The sequence below is a fragment of the Bos taurus genome, chromosome 23 (genome assembly GCF_002263795.3).
Source record: "Bos taurus isolate L1 Dominette 01449 registration number 42190680 breed Hereford chromosome 23, ARS-UCD2.0, whole genome shotgun sequence".
Taxonomy (NCBI): domain Eukaryota; kingdom Metazoa; phylum Chordata; class Mammalia; order Artiodactyla; family Bovidae; genus Bos; species Bos taurus.
This window is the reverse complement of record NC_037350.1, coordinates 6,828,890-6,848,694: the sequence shown is the minus strand read 5'-3', so window position 1 is coordinate 6,848,694 and position 19,805 is coordinate 6,828,890. Positions and strand designations below refer to the sequence as shown.

The 19,805-nt window shown below is 44.1% G+C and overlaps 1 protein-coding gene across 1 annotated transcript; it reads right to left on the bottom strand.

The window, feature by feature from the left end:
• Window positions 1-3,275: 3,275 nt before the first annotated feature.
• KLHL31 (kelch like family member 31) lies at window positions 3,276-17,375 on the bottom strand. Its single transcript, NM_001101955.1, has 2 exons — window positions 17,209-17,375; window positions 3,276-5,141 (listed from the first exon to the last, which is right to left on the bottom strand). The coding sequence occupies exon 2, from the start codon at window positions 5,106-5,108 to the stop codon at window positions 3,918-3,920; it is 1,191 nt and encodes a 396-aa protein (NP_001095425.1). The 5' UTR covers window positions 5,109-5,141; window positions 17,209-17,375; the 3' UTR covers window positions 3,276-3,917.
• Between the last annotated feature and the right edge of the window lie 2,430 nt (window positions 17,376-19,805).

Here is a 19,805-nt window from a genome sequence, read left to right as displayed (position 1 = left end):
AGAGGAGGGGGTTCATGGAAACCCAGTTATACTGTCATAGATATTCATGTTTCACCATTTAGATACTTTATCTTATTTTTTCAAAATCCATTTGCACGTAACCCATAATTGATAAGCCCTTCCTCTCCAAAACGAACTATCAAAGAACAAAAGGATAAATTATAAGAAAGGAAAATATGTATCATTTACTACCATCATTCCTTTGCTCCCAAACTTGGCAAACATAATAAAAAAGTGATATGCAGTGGATATAGTTTCATTTGTAAAGCTAATTTGCAACAGATGAAATTTTAAACATATGTGATCAAATGGGCATATATTAACATTTCAATGGGAAATGAATGTGTTAGATTTTTAATTAAGAAATCAGGATTGATATGAAATGGTAAGCAATAGGATTTACCAACAGGAAAATCCATTCATCCCACTTGTGCCAAATCCAGGAATTCTAAACATTTCCTTCATTCTCACTCATCTAAGAGTGGAAGAAATCAAATTATTGTTACTGGCTCCATAACCTTTGGGCTGTGTATGCTTTAAGTTAATGATCCTTAAGGACAGACTTTTATTTGCTGTTCTTCTGGGGTCCTACATGAAGGTCAAGGTTGCCTTTAACCATCTTGGGGTGGTTTTTAGATTAGCAATTATATTAATAATATCAATATTTGCAATCCCTTTAACAGGGAAGCAAAGTAAAGTGCTAATACTTCCAGGAGAAACAGAAAAATGATCTAAATTTACACTAGAAATGAAATGACTGATGTCAGTTTCTTCTCTGAGAGTAGGATTTTATGATAGGAAATACTCTGGAGGGCCTGAGGCATGGAGGAGGGAATCACTCTTAAGCCAAAGGCATCAACCTGGCAGCCCCTGGATGGAGTCCCTGTTACTTTCCAGTCGCGCTCTCATCTTAAGCTTTGTGATTTTTCTCCTGGGATGCCTTTAAAAATCTTTTACTCAGGCACGCATAGGAAAAGAAATTGCATTGACACATAGAATTAAATCTTGAGTTCTTATGGACGCAGACGGATTTCCATTTTAAAATAAAGTCTATAAAGAATATTTTTAATTTCCTAAAGAAAAAAAAAAAGAGGACAATCAACTTTTGTACGAGAGATCTTTTACTCACATAAGCTTCCTGTGTTACTAAAATGCGGAAGCACCATCTCCAAGGTGGGTGTAACCGCTCTAGTTTAAAAAGGATGCGGCGATGAAGTGCGCACCGCGAGTGCTGCCTGCCACCCAGTGGCCGCTGAAATCAACAGCTTCTTGTCTCTGTTGGCTCCGGCCCTGACTTTTGCTTAAGGAAAAAAAAAAAAAAATCGACAGAGAGGTAGATGATGCCCCACCAGCAACTGCAAACCCCCGAGACGGGTGCCTCGATGGATCTGAAAAGACTGCCCCGTAGTAAATGTTAGATATTTTCCTTTCCTCTCCCCCAGCTCACGCTTCGCCGCGCCGGCCGCTCTCTCTTCCCGCGGCGCCCCGGGCTCAGATGCTGACCGGCACCGAGGACACGGAGCTGGCGCGCGACTCCCGGGTCACGGGGTTGGGCATGGCCAGGGCGCAGCACGAGACGCCCACGGTGGCCTCGGGCAGCTCGTCGTCCTCCGTCCACTCGTTGAGCTCGGGGTTGAAGCACTGGATGCACTTCTTGTACTTCCTCTCGCCCTCGTTCCAGCCGCCCAGCAGGTAGGCGCGGCCGTGCAGCACCGAGGCGCCCGCCGTGCTCACGCCCACCGGCAGCGGCGCCGCGTAGCTCCACTGGCCAGAGGCCGGGCAGAAGCTCTCCACGGTCAGCACGTCCACGCGCTCGCCGCGCGGCCCCAGCTGGCTGCCGCCCATCACGAACACGCGCTCGCCCAGCGCCACCGCGCAGTGCCAGCCGCGCGGCGTGCCCAGCGCCGGCCGCTCCTGCCACGCGTCGCGCGCCGGGTCGTAGGCGCACACGGAGCGCGAGTAGGCGCCGCCGATGTAGCCGCCGGTCACCAGCACGCGGCCCTCGGCCACCGCACTGGCGTGGCAGCAGCGCGCCACCTCCAGGGGCGCTTTGGGCAGCCACTGGTTGGCCGAGGGCACGTAGCACTCGAGCGAGGCCAGGCTGCCCTCGGCGTTGCGGCCGCCCACTGCGTACAGGAGCCCGTTGAACACGCTCAGGCTGAAGTGCGTGCGCCTCTGGGTCATGTTGGCCAGGTGGATCCACGTGTTGAAGCGGGGGTCGTATCTGGAAGTGGCAGAGCAAGCGTGACAGCCTGGCGGGAAGTACCCGGGGCGGGGGCGGGGCTGGGGGTGGGTGAGGGGTAGACACCAGCCCGTCCGTGCGAGGAGCCGGGGGACCCAGAGCAACTCCTTGCCGGGATGGAGGCTGCTGATCCTCTCTGATCCAGTAACAAAGTGTGGCCCTTAGGAAAGGCAGGGCCGGCGAGGGTGACTCCCGCCCCTCCCGCGTGTAAAACCAGCCACAACCGCCCCGCTGAGATGACCTCCGGCCCCCTTTCCTCCGTATTCAAATATGGAGGGGGGGAGGTGAAGCCGGAATGTGTGGAATGAGAGAAGGGGAAAGGAAACGCGGCCGCATGAAAGCCAATTCCGCGTATCCTCAGACACCAGCCCCTCCAGCTCATCCTCACAGCTTAATCAAGGTAGGGGTTGACTAACTGGGTTTGTTTCTTCTTTTCTCACAAATCCCTTCTTGTTCACACACCTCTCCTGGCCACTGGCACCGTAAAGCTAGTCACTGAGTCTTCAATCCTCTGTTGAGCATGAGAACAGTAGAACTCATGTCTCAGCGCATCAACAAAGCTAAACTGTGGATGCTTTTCTAATTTCTAGCACTCATTATTAATAATAGGTCCGATTTTTTTAGCGTAGGTATACACTTTTTTCAGTGTTCAACGTTACAATTACTATACAATCAGCATTGAAGTCAATACCGCAAAAGGTGGAGTACCAACAGTTATCAGCTGGAGGAAAAGAAGCACCCATAGGAAACTAATACTTTCCTATTTCCGTAGTTCCAAGTATTGTAAACACAGAACTGACTTTGTTTGATGTTCATTCATGTTTGTCTCATTTCACCTCCAAGTCAAGACTTAACCATGGCTGTCAAGGCTAAAAATCATTAAGTGTTTAATTTAAATGACACGTGCATATAATAAAATAGTAAAGAATATTTTTTATGATTACTAGATGAAGTTTCAACTCTTGTTCATTAGGTATGTTTGGCTTTGAACCACTACCCCAATAGAAGCACTGCTTTCTGAACATTTCATGTGTATGTAGGTTTCATTTTTTATTATAAATATACAAAAATAACATGCATGTAAATTTCACTTTCTGCAGGATTCGTTATGCTTTTGCTCTCTACATGCATCAAAGATATTGATGGTATTTAGTCTTTAAAGAAATGTTTTAAATTAATTTAAATTAATTAGCTGTCACATTTTTAATAATCTCAACCTAGTTGCCAGTTATGAATCTGACAGTCATCAGTAACAAGCCAGTTATGAATCTGACAGTCATCGGTAACAATCCACTTAAAAGAAATTTTACATCCTTTTAATCTTCTTACTTTGCACCCAGTTCCTTTCAAAAAGGCACGGTATCATGAAGAGCATCCTGACCAGAAATGAGAACATGTGAATTCCACTTACTAGCAGCATCACTTCTCTGGGTGTCAGATTTCTCACATGTAAAATCAGAATCATCAGACTCTTCCTGGCTTGCTTCACTGGCATATTCAGAAATTTCTAGTGCAGAATCTATGTGAGTGCACTCTATAAAATGTGAAGTTTTATATATGTGTATTGTGGCGTTATTATTATTGATTTACTGAGCCAGTAACCTAAGCTAATAGACATGATTAGCTTCCTTTTATGTCAGGGCAATTCCCTCATGATATTGAACCATTTCTATTTCTAATAAAAGAGTCTGTACCTGCAGAAATTGCTGACTGCATGCTTGGCTTGATTTCTTGCATCGTTCTGGTCTTCCCCACCAGCCACATAAAGAAATCCATCCATCACAGCCACACACTGATTAAAACTCTTGGCTGGCATCTCTGTAAGTTTGCTCCATCCGATTTCAGGGTCTCTATACAAGACGTCTCTACTAAGGGACTTCTCTGTAAGGCCTGGACGGCCGCCCACAGTGACAAGCACACGACAGCCTCCTCGGATTCTCGTGCGTCTAGACTGTAACGTGTTCTGATGATAGGGAAGGAGGTGGTAGTTCATAGCATCTACAAGAAGCTTGTGACAGTCAGCATCTTGCATCATTCTCGGTACTGACTGAACATAATTGACCAGGTCTTGTGCAGAGATGGTACCAAAGCGAATATTGCTCAAAAGATCGGCAGCGTATTTCACTCTCTTTTGGTCAAATTCTAACCATTTCATTGCAATCTGGAATGCTACTATTTCAGAAGGCAACTGTAAATCATCATCTATAAGAAGTTCATTAATTTGCTCAAAGGTAAGTTTCATAAAATGATCTGTCTCTGCAAATTCAAGGAAGTTATCCCGGATAAATTTCTGGGCGGCTGCCTTTGCGTTTCTCAGGGAGTATGTTTCGGCGATGTTAGCAATGTACATGCAATTCTCAACGCTCATCTCTTGTATCAGAAAATCACTGCACATCTTGACAAGGGTGTGGATCTGAAGATAAACAGCAGCAGAAATAATGCTTCCTATGGTATACAGGGAGAGAGTGAGCTTTCCGGTGTAGGCGTATGCAATGACTGTGGCCAGGCCCAGCGGTGCGATGTCATTGAGATCTACCCTTTGGGTTGAGGGGTCTTTTTTTAGGATGTTGTAAAAGTACTCACTGCATGAAGCCATCACTGACTTGTGAACATCAAAGGATTTGGTTTTTGTGCTGATGACTAAGTCACAAAGGAAGCCCTCCTGCCTCATTTTACTCAAACCTTCCAAGAGGTTGGGGCCATAAGAAGCATCTGTCAGTTCAGAAGAAATGCAGCTAAGGCCGTTGCCTCCTTCCAGGAGCCCATTCAGAGCGTTGAGCTTGTTGAGGGGACTGTCTTCCACAATGATGGTCATCTCATTGACGTCAGCTTTGTTCTTCCTGACCGTCTTCTTTTTGGGGGCCATGTTGGCAAACACACTGTCACAGGCAAGAACTTGCTAGGAAAAAAAAAAGACTTGGTTTTCATTGTGCTTTGGACTTCGAAATACTACCCGGAGAAACTTCTCTTTTCCTTTGTAAGATAGTAGTTTTTTAATGGCACAATGTAGATTGTCTCAAAAAAAGATTTAAAGACATTGAACTAGATCCACATCTTATTGACAGTTGACTTAAGCATCAATCATTGCAGACAATGCTAGAAAGATTTATGTTATCAAATGAGACCTCTCAGTAGCTATATGGACAAATTTTATACAGCAGAAATGGCCAAATATTCTCTGATCTAGCTGCCCAATAATTATGGAATAAGCTAAACATCATTTCAAGGACTGAGCTTGCACTCAGGAAGAAGTAAATTAGAACTGTGCTCAGTTGCTCAGTCGTGTCTGACTCTGCGATCCCAGGACTGTAGCGTGCCAGGCTCCTCTGTCCATGGCGATTCTCCAGGCAAGAATCCTGGAGTGGGTTGCCATGGCCTTCTCCAGGGGATCTTCCCAACCCAGGGGGCCACCAGGGAAGCCCAAATTATAACTACTCTGAAGTTTTTCTCAATGAAATACTATAATACTAAAACTCAGGAATTCATGTTAAATGTAGATGTCTGAATATATATTAGAATACACATGGCTAATAATCAGTGGATAAGAACTTGTAATGATGTTCAAGTACTTCCTACTCTGCATAGTCACTAAAATAATTTCCAGTTGAATTAAATATCTAAAGGATGCATATACACACACAAACTTACAAAAACAAGAACAAAATAGTTAAAAAAAAAAAAAAACCTTAGCATCAGAAAGATACTTAAGCATAACATAAAATCCAGAAGCATACAGGGAAAGACTGAACTCTGAATATTAAAAAAAGTGAAAACTTATATCTATAAAACAACATCAGCTATTTAAAAGACAAGCAACAGACTGTGAAGACAAATGTTCGTAACATTTTTGACAGATAAAAGGTTGCTGCTGCTGCTAAGTCGCTTCAGTCATGTCCGACTCTGTGCAACCCCATAGATGGCAGCCCACCAGGCTCCCCTGTCCCTGGGATTCTCCAGGAAAGAACACTGGAGTGGGTTGCCATTGCCTTCTCCAGTGCAGGAAAGTGAAAAGTAAAGTGAAGTAGCTCAGTCGTGTCTGACTCTTAGAGACCCCATGGACTGCAGCCCACCAGGCTCCTCCATCCATAGGATTTTCCAGGCAAGAGTATTGCGGTGGGGTGCCAAAGTAAAGTTAATACGGTGTCTATTTTTATTTATTTTTATTTTTTGGCCACACCTCACAGCTTGTAGGATCTTAGTTCCCTGATCAGAGATCAAACCTAGGCCCCAGCAGTGAAAGCACTGGGCTATCAGGGAATCCCCTAACATGGTAGTTAAAGAGCTCCTACAATTAAGAGGTAAAAGGTTAACAAAGGAATCTTTGTAATAGAAAGTGGTTGCTAAGGAACATCAATAAAAATGTTATATAAACGACAACAAAAAAAGAAGTAAAAGGTAACCCAACTAGAAAATGGATGAAGACTATGACTGGGTAACTAGTTGTTCACAGAAAATAAAATACAGAGTTAATATTTTTTAAAAAAGCTAAACTAACAATAATCAGGGAACTGTCAACTGAAATACAGAGAGCATTTTTATTTTTTGTGGTCAAATTTTGCTTATCAAATGGTTAAAATATCTTAAAATACGAAGAATATCAGATGTTGGTGTTGATGGGAGGATAATTGATACAGACTTTTGAATAATAATTAGCAGACTATCAAAAAAAATTTATGCTTTGACACTAAAGTTCCAAATCTACCAATATGCATCTTAGAAATATATTTACATGGATGCTGATGTATGAAGGACAGTAACCATTTCATATTATCAATATCATAAATATTTGAACCAACTTCTAAACCTATAGGGAGTGTGGGTTTAGCTGTATATTTAGAGCTATGAACAGCTCTAATATTAAATGTAGACCAAACTCCTAACTTATCCCTTCCCCACCCCATCCTGTTTCTCCTTTTGGTAACGGTAGTTTGTTTTCTGTCTGTGGGTCTATTTCTGTTTTATAAATTAGTTCATTTGCATTTTTTTAGATTCCACATATAAGCGATATCATATGATATTAGCTTTTTTCTTACTTAGTATCATACTCTGTAGGTCCATCCATTTTTTTTTCATTTTTAAAATGTCAAAATCATGTGAAGGGACCTAGAGAGTATTATACAGGGTGATGTAAGTCAGAAAGAGAAAAACGTTGTGTATTAATGGACGTATGTGGAATCTAGAAAAATGGTATCAATGATCTTATTTGCAAAGCAGAGATAGAGACATAGATGTAGAGGATAAATACATGGACACCAAGGGGAAAAGGAGTGGTTGGGAGGGATTGGGAGATTGGAATTGACACACATATGCCATTGATACTATGTATAAGATAGATAACCAATGAGAACACAGTGTATAGCACAGGGAACTCTACTTAAAGCCCTGTGGTGGCTGGATGGGAAGGAAGTCTCAAAGGGATATATGCATGTGTGACTCACTTTGCTGTATGGTACACAACATTGTAAAGCAACTATACTCCGAAAAAATTAATTTAAAAAGAAAAAAATCATGTTTCTCACCAAAAATAATAAAATCAGTATGTGTAATTCAACAGTTAGCCGTTTGCTGTATATCATTCCAGACCATATATGCTTATGCATATAGATATCCATAGACCTTTCAGGGCTTCCCTGTGGCTCCGTGGTAAAGAATCCACATGCCAATGCAGGAAATGCAGGAGATGTGGGCTCGATCTCTGGGTCAGAAAGATCCACTGGAGTAGGAAATGGCAACCCACTCCAGTGTTCTTGCACGGGAAAGTTCAGGGACAGAGGAGCCTGGCAGGCTACAGTCCATGGGGTTGCAAACAGTCGGATACGACTGAGCAACTAAACGATTCCCTTGATATAAATACACTTGTGGTTGGTTTTAAGCTGTCAACAACCAGTTTGCTAAATTCCTGAAAATATACATTGGTTCTTATAAGCTCCAGCATACCACTGTGAGACAAGTTATCTCAACTCTGTGCAACTCTGTGGACTGTGGCCCGCCAGGCTCCTCTGTCCATGGGATTCTCCAGGCTAGAATCCTGGAGTGGGCGGCCATGCCCTCATTAGGGGATCTCCCTGACCCAGGAATCAAACCCGAGGCTCTTATGTCTCCTGCATTGGCAGGCGGGTTCTTTACCACCAGTACCACCCGGGGAAACCCAAAACAAGTTTGTGCTCTATTATTCGGCAATTTGCTTTCTTCACTGGGATGTACTCATGTACTTCTTTCCGTAACAGCACATACATAAATTTATCTTATTCTCCCTAATAGCTGCAGAGACTCCCACAGCAAGGATATATAAAATTTGTTGAGTTATTCTTGTGTTGATGGGCATTTAGGTGTTTAGGTATTCTATCACTTTTGAAGGATGGTGTGTGTGTATTTTAAGTCTCACTGAGGGGTGACACTTAGCTTTGAGTCCCCCTTGAATGTTTTCAATTTAATTACTACTGGAATAGATGTTTGAAGAACTCTATAACCTTTCTATTGTGTTTGTTCTTGTTCTTTTCCATGTGGAAGGAGAGAAGCAAGTAGGGAAGAAACAGGGTGTCTGTCTCTTTGCCGGGCCTTTTGTCTTCCTCATTAAGCTCTGATTGTCATGTTCACATTTGTATTTGTTTACAAGACTGGAGCACGTGTGTCCTTCTTCATTCTTCCTTGTGAGCAAAGCCACATGCTTCCTTACCTGTGAAATAGATTTTCAACCCCCCATCATTTTAGTCTTCACATGCATTTGACTTATGTGGCGAGTGACCCGTTATTGGATTTTTCTGGGGAAAATTTAAAAAATTTTGTTCAGCAAGCAGTTATCAGGGTGTGGGCGGCACTGTGCTGGGAGTGAGGGAGCGATACAATGTGCAATTCATGTTAAACAGACAGACAAGGGCAAGTATGGGATGCCAGCAAGAGAGTAGGGAAGCGCAGCAGAGTACCTGCGAAATAACACAAGCAGTTTCCACCACCGGGAGCACACATGTGTCTTCGCAAGAAGCCCTGTCTGTTTCTCCTGGAGGAATCCCTACGGGCAGTTTTTCACTCGTGTAGATGTAGGGCTTATAACTACTCATCAGTCTTTGTTTTGGAGGACATCAGGGAACTCAAATAATACGCTTCTAAATAATCCATGAGTCAAAGAAGAAATCACAAGGGAGATTGGATCGTATTTCAAACTGAATGATAATGACAATATGATGTAAATACCAGCTTGCCTACTTATCTGACGTGTGACTTTTCATAGATTACTGACCTCTCAGAGTCTGCACGGACTTACCTCTAAAGGAAAGATAACAATGGTGCTTGCCTGTAGAGTGGCCCATGAAAGCTTAGTGAGGAAGCATCTATACAGCATTTAATAGGGTATCTTGCAAAAAGTCAATTGTTGTCATTAAAACAAACAGCCCCTGTTATTTGTGTTTAGAGGAATAAAGGAAGTGACCTGTTTAAGCTTTGAGGTGAAGCCCATCAGAGAGAGCAGCTGCACTATGGAGAGGTAATCAGGGGATTAGGAGATTTCTGGAACAGTAGACATTTCTAAGGGATCTTTGAAAATGCCAGGGAGAGAACTGGAATTCATGCAATGATATAGGCTGAAGAACAGGTTATCTTTACGTTGCTATGAATAAGGGTAACCCTGGAAGTTTAGAAAACTTGGGACACAGATTATGTAAACAAAAGAACTAATATATGGGTGACTTCCCTGGTGGTCCCCTGGTTAAGACTACCCACTTCTGTGGCAGGGGGCACCACTTCCATCCCTGGTTGGGGAACTAAGATCTCATATGCCGCATGGTGTGGCAAAAAAAAAAAAAGCAAAACAAAACAAAAAACCCCAAAACAAACAAACAAAAACACGGATTATATGGAACAGGTTGAATCTATGAGCCTGGACCTTAGAATTCAGATGAAAGGAATTGTTTTGTTGTGATACAGTTAGGATGGGAAAGTTTATAGATAACAAGAATCTTGCTGGTTCTAGTACTGAAAGCTTTTTAAGAGGAGTAGGTATGGGGGTGGGTGGAGGGGAACAAGGGCTTTAAAGCAGAGGAAATGCCCTTGTGGAAGCAGAGAGGGATGTGCAGACCGAGACGGCTGGAGTGATGGAGACAGGAGGGCAGGTAACACCAGACCAACACAGAAAGGATGCTGGGCGCCAGGAAGGGTTTGAACCTGAGAAGCTGGTACACGACTGGGAAGGACAAAGAAACCTCCAGGAAGGAGAGAACACACTGAGGCCCTAGTGCACTCCGTCACGTTTCCGCCGTGGCTTCCTGCTCTTGCTTCCTGTTATCACCTTCTCTTTCCTCCATAGTCTGGCCTTCCCGCTTCCTGCTGCCCTTGGCGTTCCCTTGGAGACCTCTCAACCCTCCATCTGAATCCTCTTGCCTTTGTCCCATTTCCCCAGGACCCTACTGGGTGAGACATCAGCTGGTCTGATAGATGATCGAGGATATGCATGGTTTCTCCCAGATATGCGTGGTTTTTGTTTTGTTTTTATCAGTGTCCTCCTATGACTCACATACAAATTTCTAACAGAGTTGCCACCATGGGACATATATTTTTTAATGTATTATTATGATATATTAATATTCAAATAATATTTTAACATCATTAATTTATTTAATCTTAATGTTCTTAATTTGGCAATAAGGAGTTCATGATCTGAGCCACAGTCAGCTCCTGGTCTTGTTTTTGTTGACTGTATAGAGCTTCTCCATCTTTGGCTGCAAAGAATATAATCAATCTGATTTTGGTGTTGACCATCTGGTGATGTCCATGTGTAGAGTCTTCTCTTGTGTTGTTGGAAGAGGGTGTTTGCTATGACGAGTGCATTTTCTTGGCAAAACTCTATTAGTCTTTGCCCTGCTTCATTCCGTATTCCAAGGCCAAATTTGCCTGTTACTCCAGGTGTTTCTTGACTTCCTACTTTTGCATTCCAGTCCCCTATAATGAAAAGGATATCTTTTTTGGGTGTTAGTTCTAAAAGGTCTTTTAGAACAACAGACCAGTTCCAAATAGGAAAAGGAGTACGTCAAGGCTGTATATTGATTTATTTAATTTCTATGCAGAGTACATCATGAGAAACGCTGGGCTGGAAGAAGCACAAGCTGGAATCAAGATTGCTGGGAGAAATATCAGTAACCTCAGATATGCAGATGACACCACCCTTATGGCAGAAAGTGAAGAGGAACTAAAAAGCCTCTTGATGAAGGTGAAAGAGGAGAGTGAAAAAGTTGGCTTAAAACTCAACATTTAGAAAACAAAGATCATGGCATCCAGTCCCATCACTTCATGGGAAATAGATGGAGAAACAGTGGAAACAGTGACAGACTTTATTTTTGGGGGGCTCCAAAATCACTGCAGATGGTGATTGCAGCCATGAAATTAAAAGACGCTTACTCCTTGGAAGAAAAGTTATGACCAACCTAGATAGCATATTGAAAAGCAGAGACATTACTTTGCCAACAAAGGTCCGTCTAGTCAAGGCTATGGTTTTTCCAGTGGTCATGTATGGATGTGAAAGTTGGACTGTGAAGAAAGCTGAGCACTGAAGAATTGATGCTTTTGAACTGTGGTGTTGGAGAAGGCTCTTGAGAGTCCCTTGGACTGCAAGGAGATCCAACCAGTCCATTCTGAAGGAGATCAGCCCTGGGATTTCTTTGGAAGGACTGATGCTAAAGCTGAAACTCCAGTACTTTGGCCACCTGATGCGAAGAGTTGACTCACTGGAAAAGACTCTGATGCTGGGAGGGATTGGGGGCAGGAGGAGAAGGGGACGACAGAGGATGAGATGGCTGGATGGCATCACTGACTTGATGGACGTGAGTCTGAGTGAACTCCAGGAGTTGGTGATGGACAGGGAGGCCTGGTGTGCTGTGATTCATGGGGTCGCAAAGAGTCGGACATGACTGAGCGACTGAACTGAACTGAATGTTCTTAATAAATATATTTTAAATACATATATATATCTTAAATAAGAGAGGCTTTTTAGAGTCCTCAAAAGCACTTTGTAAAGGCTTCTTTAGCAGGGGACCATCTAACAATTTTGAAATCAGAGCCTGCAGACCCCTTCCTGGTGGCTGTATTTCCCCAGGTATGCTCATACATCCAGTCTTTCTTTACGAGAGCTGCCATTGCATTCTGTTCCAAGGTCTGCACCTCAGAGATAAAGCTATCCCGGCACCTGCCCAGGTGTACTTGGTTGGGGCTGAGTTCCTTCAGCAACACTGCAGATGCCTCCGAGGAGCCTGGGGTCCAGGCTCACTCCTTGGAAACTGGGCCAGGTCCTGATGATGTCCTCTCGGCTGCGGAGATGGTCACCGCCTCCCACATCCTAGGCAATGCTTTTCCTCTGGTGTCTCCCAGGGAGACAGGGCCCTGGCCAAAGCCCTTCTCAGTTTATGGGTAAGAACAGTAGGGCAGCTGCAGGGTGCTCTGGTCCCTGCTGCAGGTTCGACCAGCTCCCTCCTGATGGGGAGGCAAGACTCAGAGGCTCTGTTCTCCGCAGGCGCCCTGGGAAGCCTTCAATGACCCTCCAGGCCCCTCACACCGAGGCCTCTCTGACATGGCACGCTAGGGACAAACACACACACACTCTCACCACGCCACGTGACTAACACACCCAGCATTGTTCTACAATCACACTTAAATGAAAAAGCAAAGGCAGCCTTAAAGGAAAGAAGTTATAAGCAGGCAGCCTGGGTCATGAATGGAAGGAAAGGGGAACAGTTTAATTCACTGCTATTCACTCATCTGGTGGTGGTGCTGGGTTGCTGGGCTGATGGTGTGGGCTTATGGAGGGAGATTAGAAAAACACAGAATGTCCACAGACATGTACTACTCAGTCCCAAGGTTATATGTGAACATGTAGTCAAAACAATGCACCGGAACCCTCGGTGGATCCTTCAGTTATTATGTGTGAAAGTCTTAGTTGCTCAGTAGTGTCTACTCTTTGTGATCCCACGGACTGGAGCTTGCCAGGCCCCTCTGTCCATGGGATTCTCCAGTCAAGAGTACTGGAGTGGGTAGCCATTTCCTTTTCCAGAAGATCTTCCCAATCCAGGGATCAAACCCACGTCTACTGCATTGGCAGGCAGATTCTTTACCATCTGAGCCGCCAGGGAAGCTAATATGTGTGTGTGTGTGTGTGTGTGTGTGTGTGTGTGTGTGTGTATGAGTTTTTACAATCATACAAATGTTCATTATGCACCCATAATGACCCAATATGGGTCATATTGTAAATGATCACAAATGATGGCCACAGATGATACCAAAATGTGGCTGCAAGGGAGACGCAGAGGTTACGCCAGTGAGTTGCCTGTATACATCCTTATATGATCCAGACTATAACCCAGGCATTGAGTTACAGTTTGGAAAGCCTTCCATTCTTATTATATCAACTCAAAGTTGGATGAGCATTCTACTTGTTGTTTTCAAGGCGTTTTTCTTTTTTTGACGAGTGAGTGCTTTGTGGCTGGTGGTCAGGGAACCCCCCAGCTTGGTAGCTGTTGCCATGGGTCCCGGCGGGGGTGGGGGCTCTGATGGGGGTCACAGTCAGTGTGCATGGGGTCTGCATGGTCAGCCTAGCTGAGCAGCCTGCAGCTGGGACACTTTCAAGACTATTTCTCTGTTTTTCTCTGAAGCACAAAGGGCTGGGTTCTCCCTCCCCACTGTGGGGTTCTAATGAGTCGTCCCCTTGGGATGGAAGCACTTTCCCAGCACCCTGGGACCGGGAGTGGCCCTGCCGTAGCAGGACACACTAGACGGAGCAGGTCCAGCCCTGGCAGCAAGCTTGTGTAACGGGATGAGCAGCTGTTAGGAGGCACTGCCGGTCCCCTTCTGTCCCTTCCCTTTTTGAGTAAAAGAGGTGCAGGGTGCGGAAGGCTGCAGAAGGCTCGCAACCGAGCCATGCTTTCATTCTGTGGAGGGAACCCGGAGAATTCTCCTCTGGTCTTGAAGCCCACAGCCTCCTTCCCCCTCTGCTACATCCACTGTCTCCCAGAGCAACCTCCCAGGTGCCCTAGAAGAGCTGCCCGTTAGAAAGTGGGCAAAAGGCAACATAAGGCCATGCTCTCCTCCCACTGCCCGCCACTGCTCTCAGCACTTCTATCATTTCTGACAATAGGATCACGTATTCAGCGTGTGATCAATGAGTGGGCAGTTACATGAGCTGTCAAATTTGCTATGCTCTTTTGTCTTTGAAAATTTTAAGTATGTGAATAATTAACTCCTAAATATAAATCATCAAGCATGAATCTAGACTCTGTATTCAATGGAAACCATTACCTTTATTTCTACCTAAAATATTGATAATATTTATAGAGCTAGCAAACGTTGAGGACCACTGTGTTCTGTGCCCAGGTAAATACATGATTCTATTTTTATAAATTTAAGCATCATGCAAATTCCAAAAAGGCAGGTGATATTATGTTCACTTTACAAATGAGGAAATTAATATTCTGAGAGAATTTAAAAGACATATCCAAGTTCACACACTGGGTACATAATTCGTAGTGGAGCAAAGATCCAAATCCAGATTGAACCCTGACCCCCTATATTACCCTTACCTCCAGGGCAGCTTGTAATCTTTCATAGGTTAAAAGGTTAGCTCCTTCCAGCATGAGCAGATAGAGACTGAATGAGGTGGAACTCAAGTTTATAATTTCAAAGGGTAGATATGGAGATCATGAAATGGTTCTTTCTGGCTCCAGACTGAAGCCCTGAAGCTGCCCTTCTCAATGGGAGACAGATTTGTTTAGAGACGGTCAGAGCCTGTGAGTTTCTTTATCTTATTAGGGGCAGTGAAGCTATGAGATTCTAGTAGTTTGGGTGAGCCAAAAGCAAAAGTAGGTTCAAGGAGATCTTGCGTGGATTTGTTGACCAGAGAATCAAACACTTCCTTTTAAGTGTTAGGTTGAATATAAAGTTATCAACTTTTGCTTAAAGACAAATATTGCCAATCTCTTATGGATCAACTTAGCTAGAGACCTGTCTATCTATAAAGTGTACAGACTCTATACCTAAAGCTACCTTCGGTTAAATCTGCATACACAATGTAAGGACTCTGTGCTAAGATTTTTGGCCTTGATTTTGTTGAAAATTTTAGTAAAATAGCTCTTTATTGTTTCTAGTCTTTGGTGTGTGTATGTTAAGGTTGTGAGAAGTGAGGTTGGAAATCTGGTTTGTAAGACTAATGATCTGGTCATCATAGAACTGAGAATTGGGTTTTGGTGTTAATGTTGCTGTAGCCATCTGAATGATCTGTGGCAAAACACTCAATTTTTTAAGATTTCAGTTTAATCATCTGTCAAATGAGGAGCTATATACCTTTCAGTTCTAAAATTTTACAGAGTTAAGAATAAACAGCTGGTCTTTGCTGTTAGAATTGTCAAAGTCTGATCTGTATCACTTCTTCTCCCTGACCCCCCTTCAGTATGGCCTTTTAGACTGGTAGTATCAACTCATGATTAACTATGGATAAACCAACAGAGATAAGGGATTCTTCACCCCGGGATCATGCATTTGGGTCTGAGTTGCCAACTTTAGCAAATAAAAATAGAAGATTTCTAGATAAATTTGAATTTCAGAGAAACCACTAATCATCTTTTAGAATTTAAGTATATCCCAGGCTATACTTGGGACAAACTTATACTAAAAACTGGTTTGTATCTGAAATTACCTGGCTGTACTGAATTATATCAGGCAACCCTTTATTGGGTTGGGTTTCAGGAGTCCAGGAATTGCATGAAAATTTCTGGAATATTATGAAAACATATTCTGCATGTGTGTTCATGTGTATTTTTCTCTAAGTGGGCCCAGAGCTTTCATAGGTTCAGAAAAAGGTCCATAACCCCAAATATTGGGTTGACCAAAAAGTTCGTTCAGGTTTTTCCATAACATCTTTTTGGCCAATCTAATAGATCTGCAACCACTGGACTGAAGTAAGGCTGCCAAGAAATGCTAACGTAATTCTACCCTCTTTTACGAGGGGCAAGCCCACGTGGCAGGATCACACTCGTCCCTCATGGCCTGAAACAGATTTCAGATGAAAACTCCTAGAAACGATTGCAGAGTGGGACCGTCACTTCATAAGTAAGAACGTGTTCTTTCCTTCCGCCCTCCACCCCGCCTCCTGGGAGGCCTCTGCCCGGTGCGGCCTGGGCAGCCTTGTGTGTCCAAGTGTCCCTGTCACTCTCCTGCCAGACCGAGCTGGGATCCCAGAGGGCCTTCTTGCCAAGGGGGTGGCAGCTGCGCCTGCCCCGGCCCCAGCACATTCCAGCCACCGCGTGTGTCCGCCCGGCAGCTTGACTCCGGGAATAGAAACAGCAGCCCTCTGCCTCTTGCCATTTTAAGCGAAGTCCAGCTTTAGGGGAGGTTTCCATTTTACTGTTCCACTTCCAAAATGATTTCTAGCATAAAACACAGGTCAGTATTGCCACAGGTGCACATCCGGAACAAAAACTTGTTTTAAAGTTAAATTAAACGCTGTTCTTTTTTTGCAGAAGACATTTTGTCAATAGGCTCTGTTTCTGGGAATTCAAAGAGCTGTCTGATTTGTTGGTACTGATTTCAACACAACAGATTATATTTTATCTAAACTTATCAGATACTAAATGCTCCTGATGTTCCTGATAAAAATGAAGATGAACTTCTAAACTTTAAGAACAAAACCTCAGAGGTTTATTTCCCCTCCCTCCTCTCTAACACAGAAAAAGAAAAACCTACATTAGCATTAGAGACTTAAAATGAGTGTTAGTAATTGTCACTTTACTTTCACGCCTTTCTATAACTATACTTCCTCCTCACATTCCTTAGATTTCAAGAAAATGTTTTCTAGCTCACGGCTTCAGGACTGGAGGATATGACGGAGAGGAGATCGTTGTCTATAAAATCACTACCACCGCGAACACACAGACACCCCCCTCCCACCCTCTGTCATTCACCCCCCGGATTTGGAGACTGGGGCCCCAGCGCCTTACCCTCCTGTGTGAGGGGCGTCCCGGAGACTTGCGATGCTGAAGTTTCAGCTGCAAACTCCTTTTGAGAAGCAATCTGTGGCGAGAGGGCGGAGGAAGACCCGGTGCGGAGCCCCCAGCAGCCACCTGACGCGTCCAGCAGCAGCAGTGCTTAGAGTGACCCTTCACCGCCCCGCGGCTGCGGCGACGAGCCTGTGCTCTGCCCTCCGCTCCCTCTCTGGCTTCAATTTCAGGCCACCCCGGGGCAGAGGGCGGAGCCTCTGGTTGGTGGAGAGGGTTTGGGTTTCTTGATCTCCCCACTTATTGAAAAACAAAAAATAGTCAAGCCCCCATAACCTGAGAGTGAGGAGAGAAAATTAATTAGGTAGATATTTAATTGTCAGAAGCAGATTAGAGTGTGTGTGGACTTGGTCAGAGAAAGGGAATGTGGTGGATAAAATGAGCTTCTGGAAAGGTAAATAGCCTGGTCAGCTCAGGTCCTTTGAGAAGACTGGGCTTATAAATAGACTGTTCTTTAGAAGAGGAGCTTCTGGTAGCTCGCACATGGCACCATCATCATTGGAGTCACAGTTCCACGGGGTGAGATTCACAGTCCCGACTCTCCGGTGGTCCCCAGGGAAGCCTGAGATGAACACGCACCCCAGCACACCCAGAGCTTGGGGATATACTTTGGCAGTGCTTCCTGTGGGGGGAGAAACAGAGAGGGTCATAACTGACCACAAGCTTTAAATAGGTTCTGGGAGTGTGAAATAGCTGCTAAAAAAGTTACCCTGATAGTAGGCTGCAATAATAGAAAAATAGATCATGGAAAATAAATGTTCTAATTATTCTTGATTAGTCAGATCGTGAGTTCAGCATTGCTTTGCTGCTGTGGCTCGCTGAGAAGTTCTGTATCCTGAAGGAGGGGGCTGGAAGGAAGCTGGGCGTGTTGGGACCATCTGCAGAAAAGAAGAACCAAGAGAGGACTCAGGAGGAGTGGGAATCCTGGGTGCAAGTGTCCTGGGCGCTGTTGGGCAGCAAGGGGCCTTAATTAAAAATTTTGTGGTTTTAAGATATCAAAACTTAATATCAAATATCAAATATCAAAAGTTCTACCAGTGGGTAGAACTTCCAACAAAAGACCAAAGTACTCAACTCTATTCCTGCTGTGATAAAAAATGAGCCTTATATCAGTATTTATGATAATGATGTTATAATGGCAAGAGCCTCTATCATGGCATCTGGTCCCATCACTTCATGGGAAATAGATGGGGAAACAGTGTCAGACTTTATTTTTTGGGGCTCCAAAATCACTGCAGATGGTGACTGCAGCCATGAAATTAAAAGATGCTTACTCCTTGGAAGGAAAGTTATGACCAACCTAGATAGCATGTTGAAAAGCAGAGACATTACTTTGCCAACAAAGGTCCGTCTAGTCAAGGCTATGGTTTTTCCAGTGGTCATGTATGGATGTGAGAGTTGGACTGTGAAGAAAGCTGAGCACCGAAGAATTGATGCTTTTGAACTGTGGTGTTGGAGAAGGCTCTTGAGAGTCCCTTGGACTGCAAGGAGATCCAACCAGTCCATTCTAAAGGAGATCAGCCCTGGGATTTCTTTGGAAGGACTGATGCTAAAGCTGAAACTCCAGTACTTTGGCCACCTGATGCGAAGAGTTGACTCATTGGAAAAGACTCTGATGCTGGGAGGGATTGGGGGCAGGAGGAGAAGGGGACGACAGAGGATGAGATGGCTGGATGGCATCACTGACTTGATGGACGTGAGTCTGAGTGAACTCCGGGAGATGGTGATGGACAGGGAGGCCTGGCGTGCTGCGATTCATGGGGTCGCAAAGAGTCAGACACGACTGAGCGACTGAACTGAACTGAACTGAATGGCAAGAGCCTCTAAGAGGTAGGTGTTGGAGCCAACACTGTTTTCGAGGGTTCAATACTGTTCATTTCAGTTCTACTGGAACAACACTGAGGTCATCCTTTCAATAGACTATTATTTTACATAGCGGTATGAACCCAAGTGGAAGAAATCAATGGCAGAAATGGGAAATCTAAGACACTTTGATTTAAAAACATTTACAGAATAACTACATGTGCCAGGATTCAACTTCTGCTGTGGTTTGTATGCTAGAAATGGGGGCATAGAATGTGGGTGAAAAAGGAGCCTGTATGTGGATGAAAAAGGAGTCCTTGTGTATATTAGGACATTTAATCTTTATTTTTAAAGCAATGGGAGCTTATGTATTGAAGTCTATTATGACAAAAAGATCATGATGAGATTCGCATGGGAAAGAATGCTCTGGCATTTGGGGACTTTAACCTTTATAGACTTTAGAGGTTTAGAAAGAGAGAGAAAATATTAGGTGAGTTATCAGCAAAGACTGGGGTAGAGTAGATGGTGCTGGTGATGGAACGTGGGTTGGGATTGCCTGGCAGGATAGAAGGCCCCACTGAGGTCAGTGGCGGTGACTGTGGGTCTGAGACCTGTCAGTCTGCATGTATGCTTTTCTTAACCCAACTTCAACTGCAGAAGAAGGGAGAAGGGGTATTGCAAGGTGGGTAGTTTACTTGTTTCCATTGCTGGTGCCCACCTCTCCTTCACCAACCTCT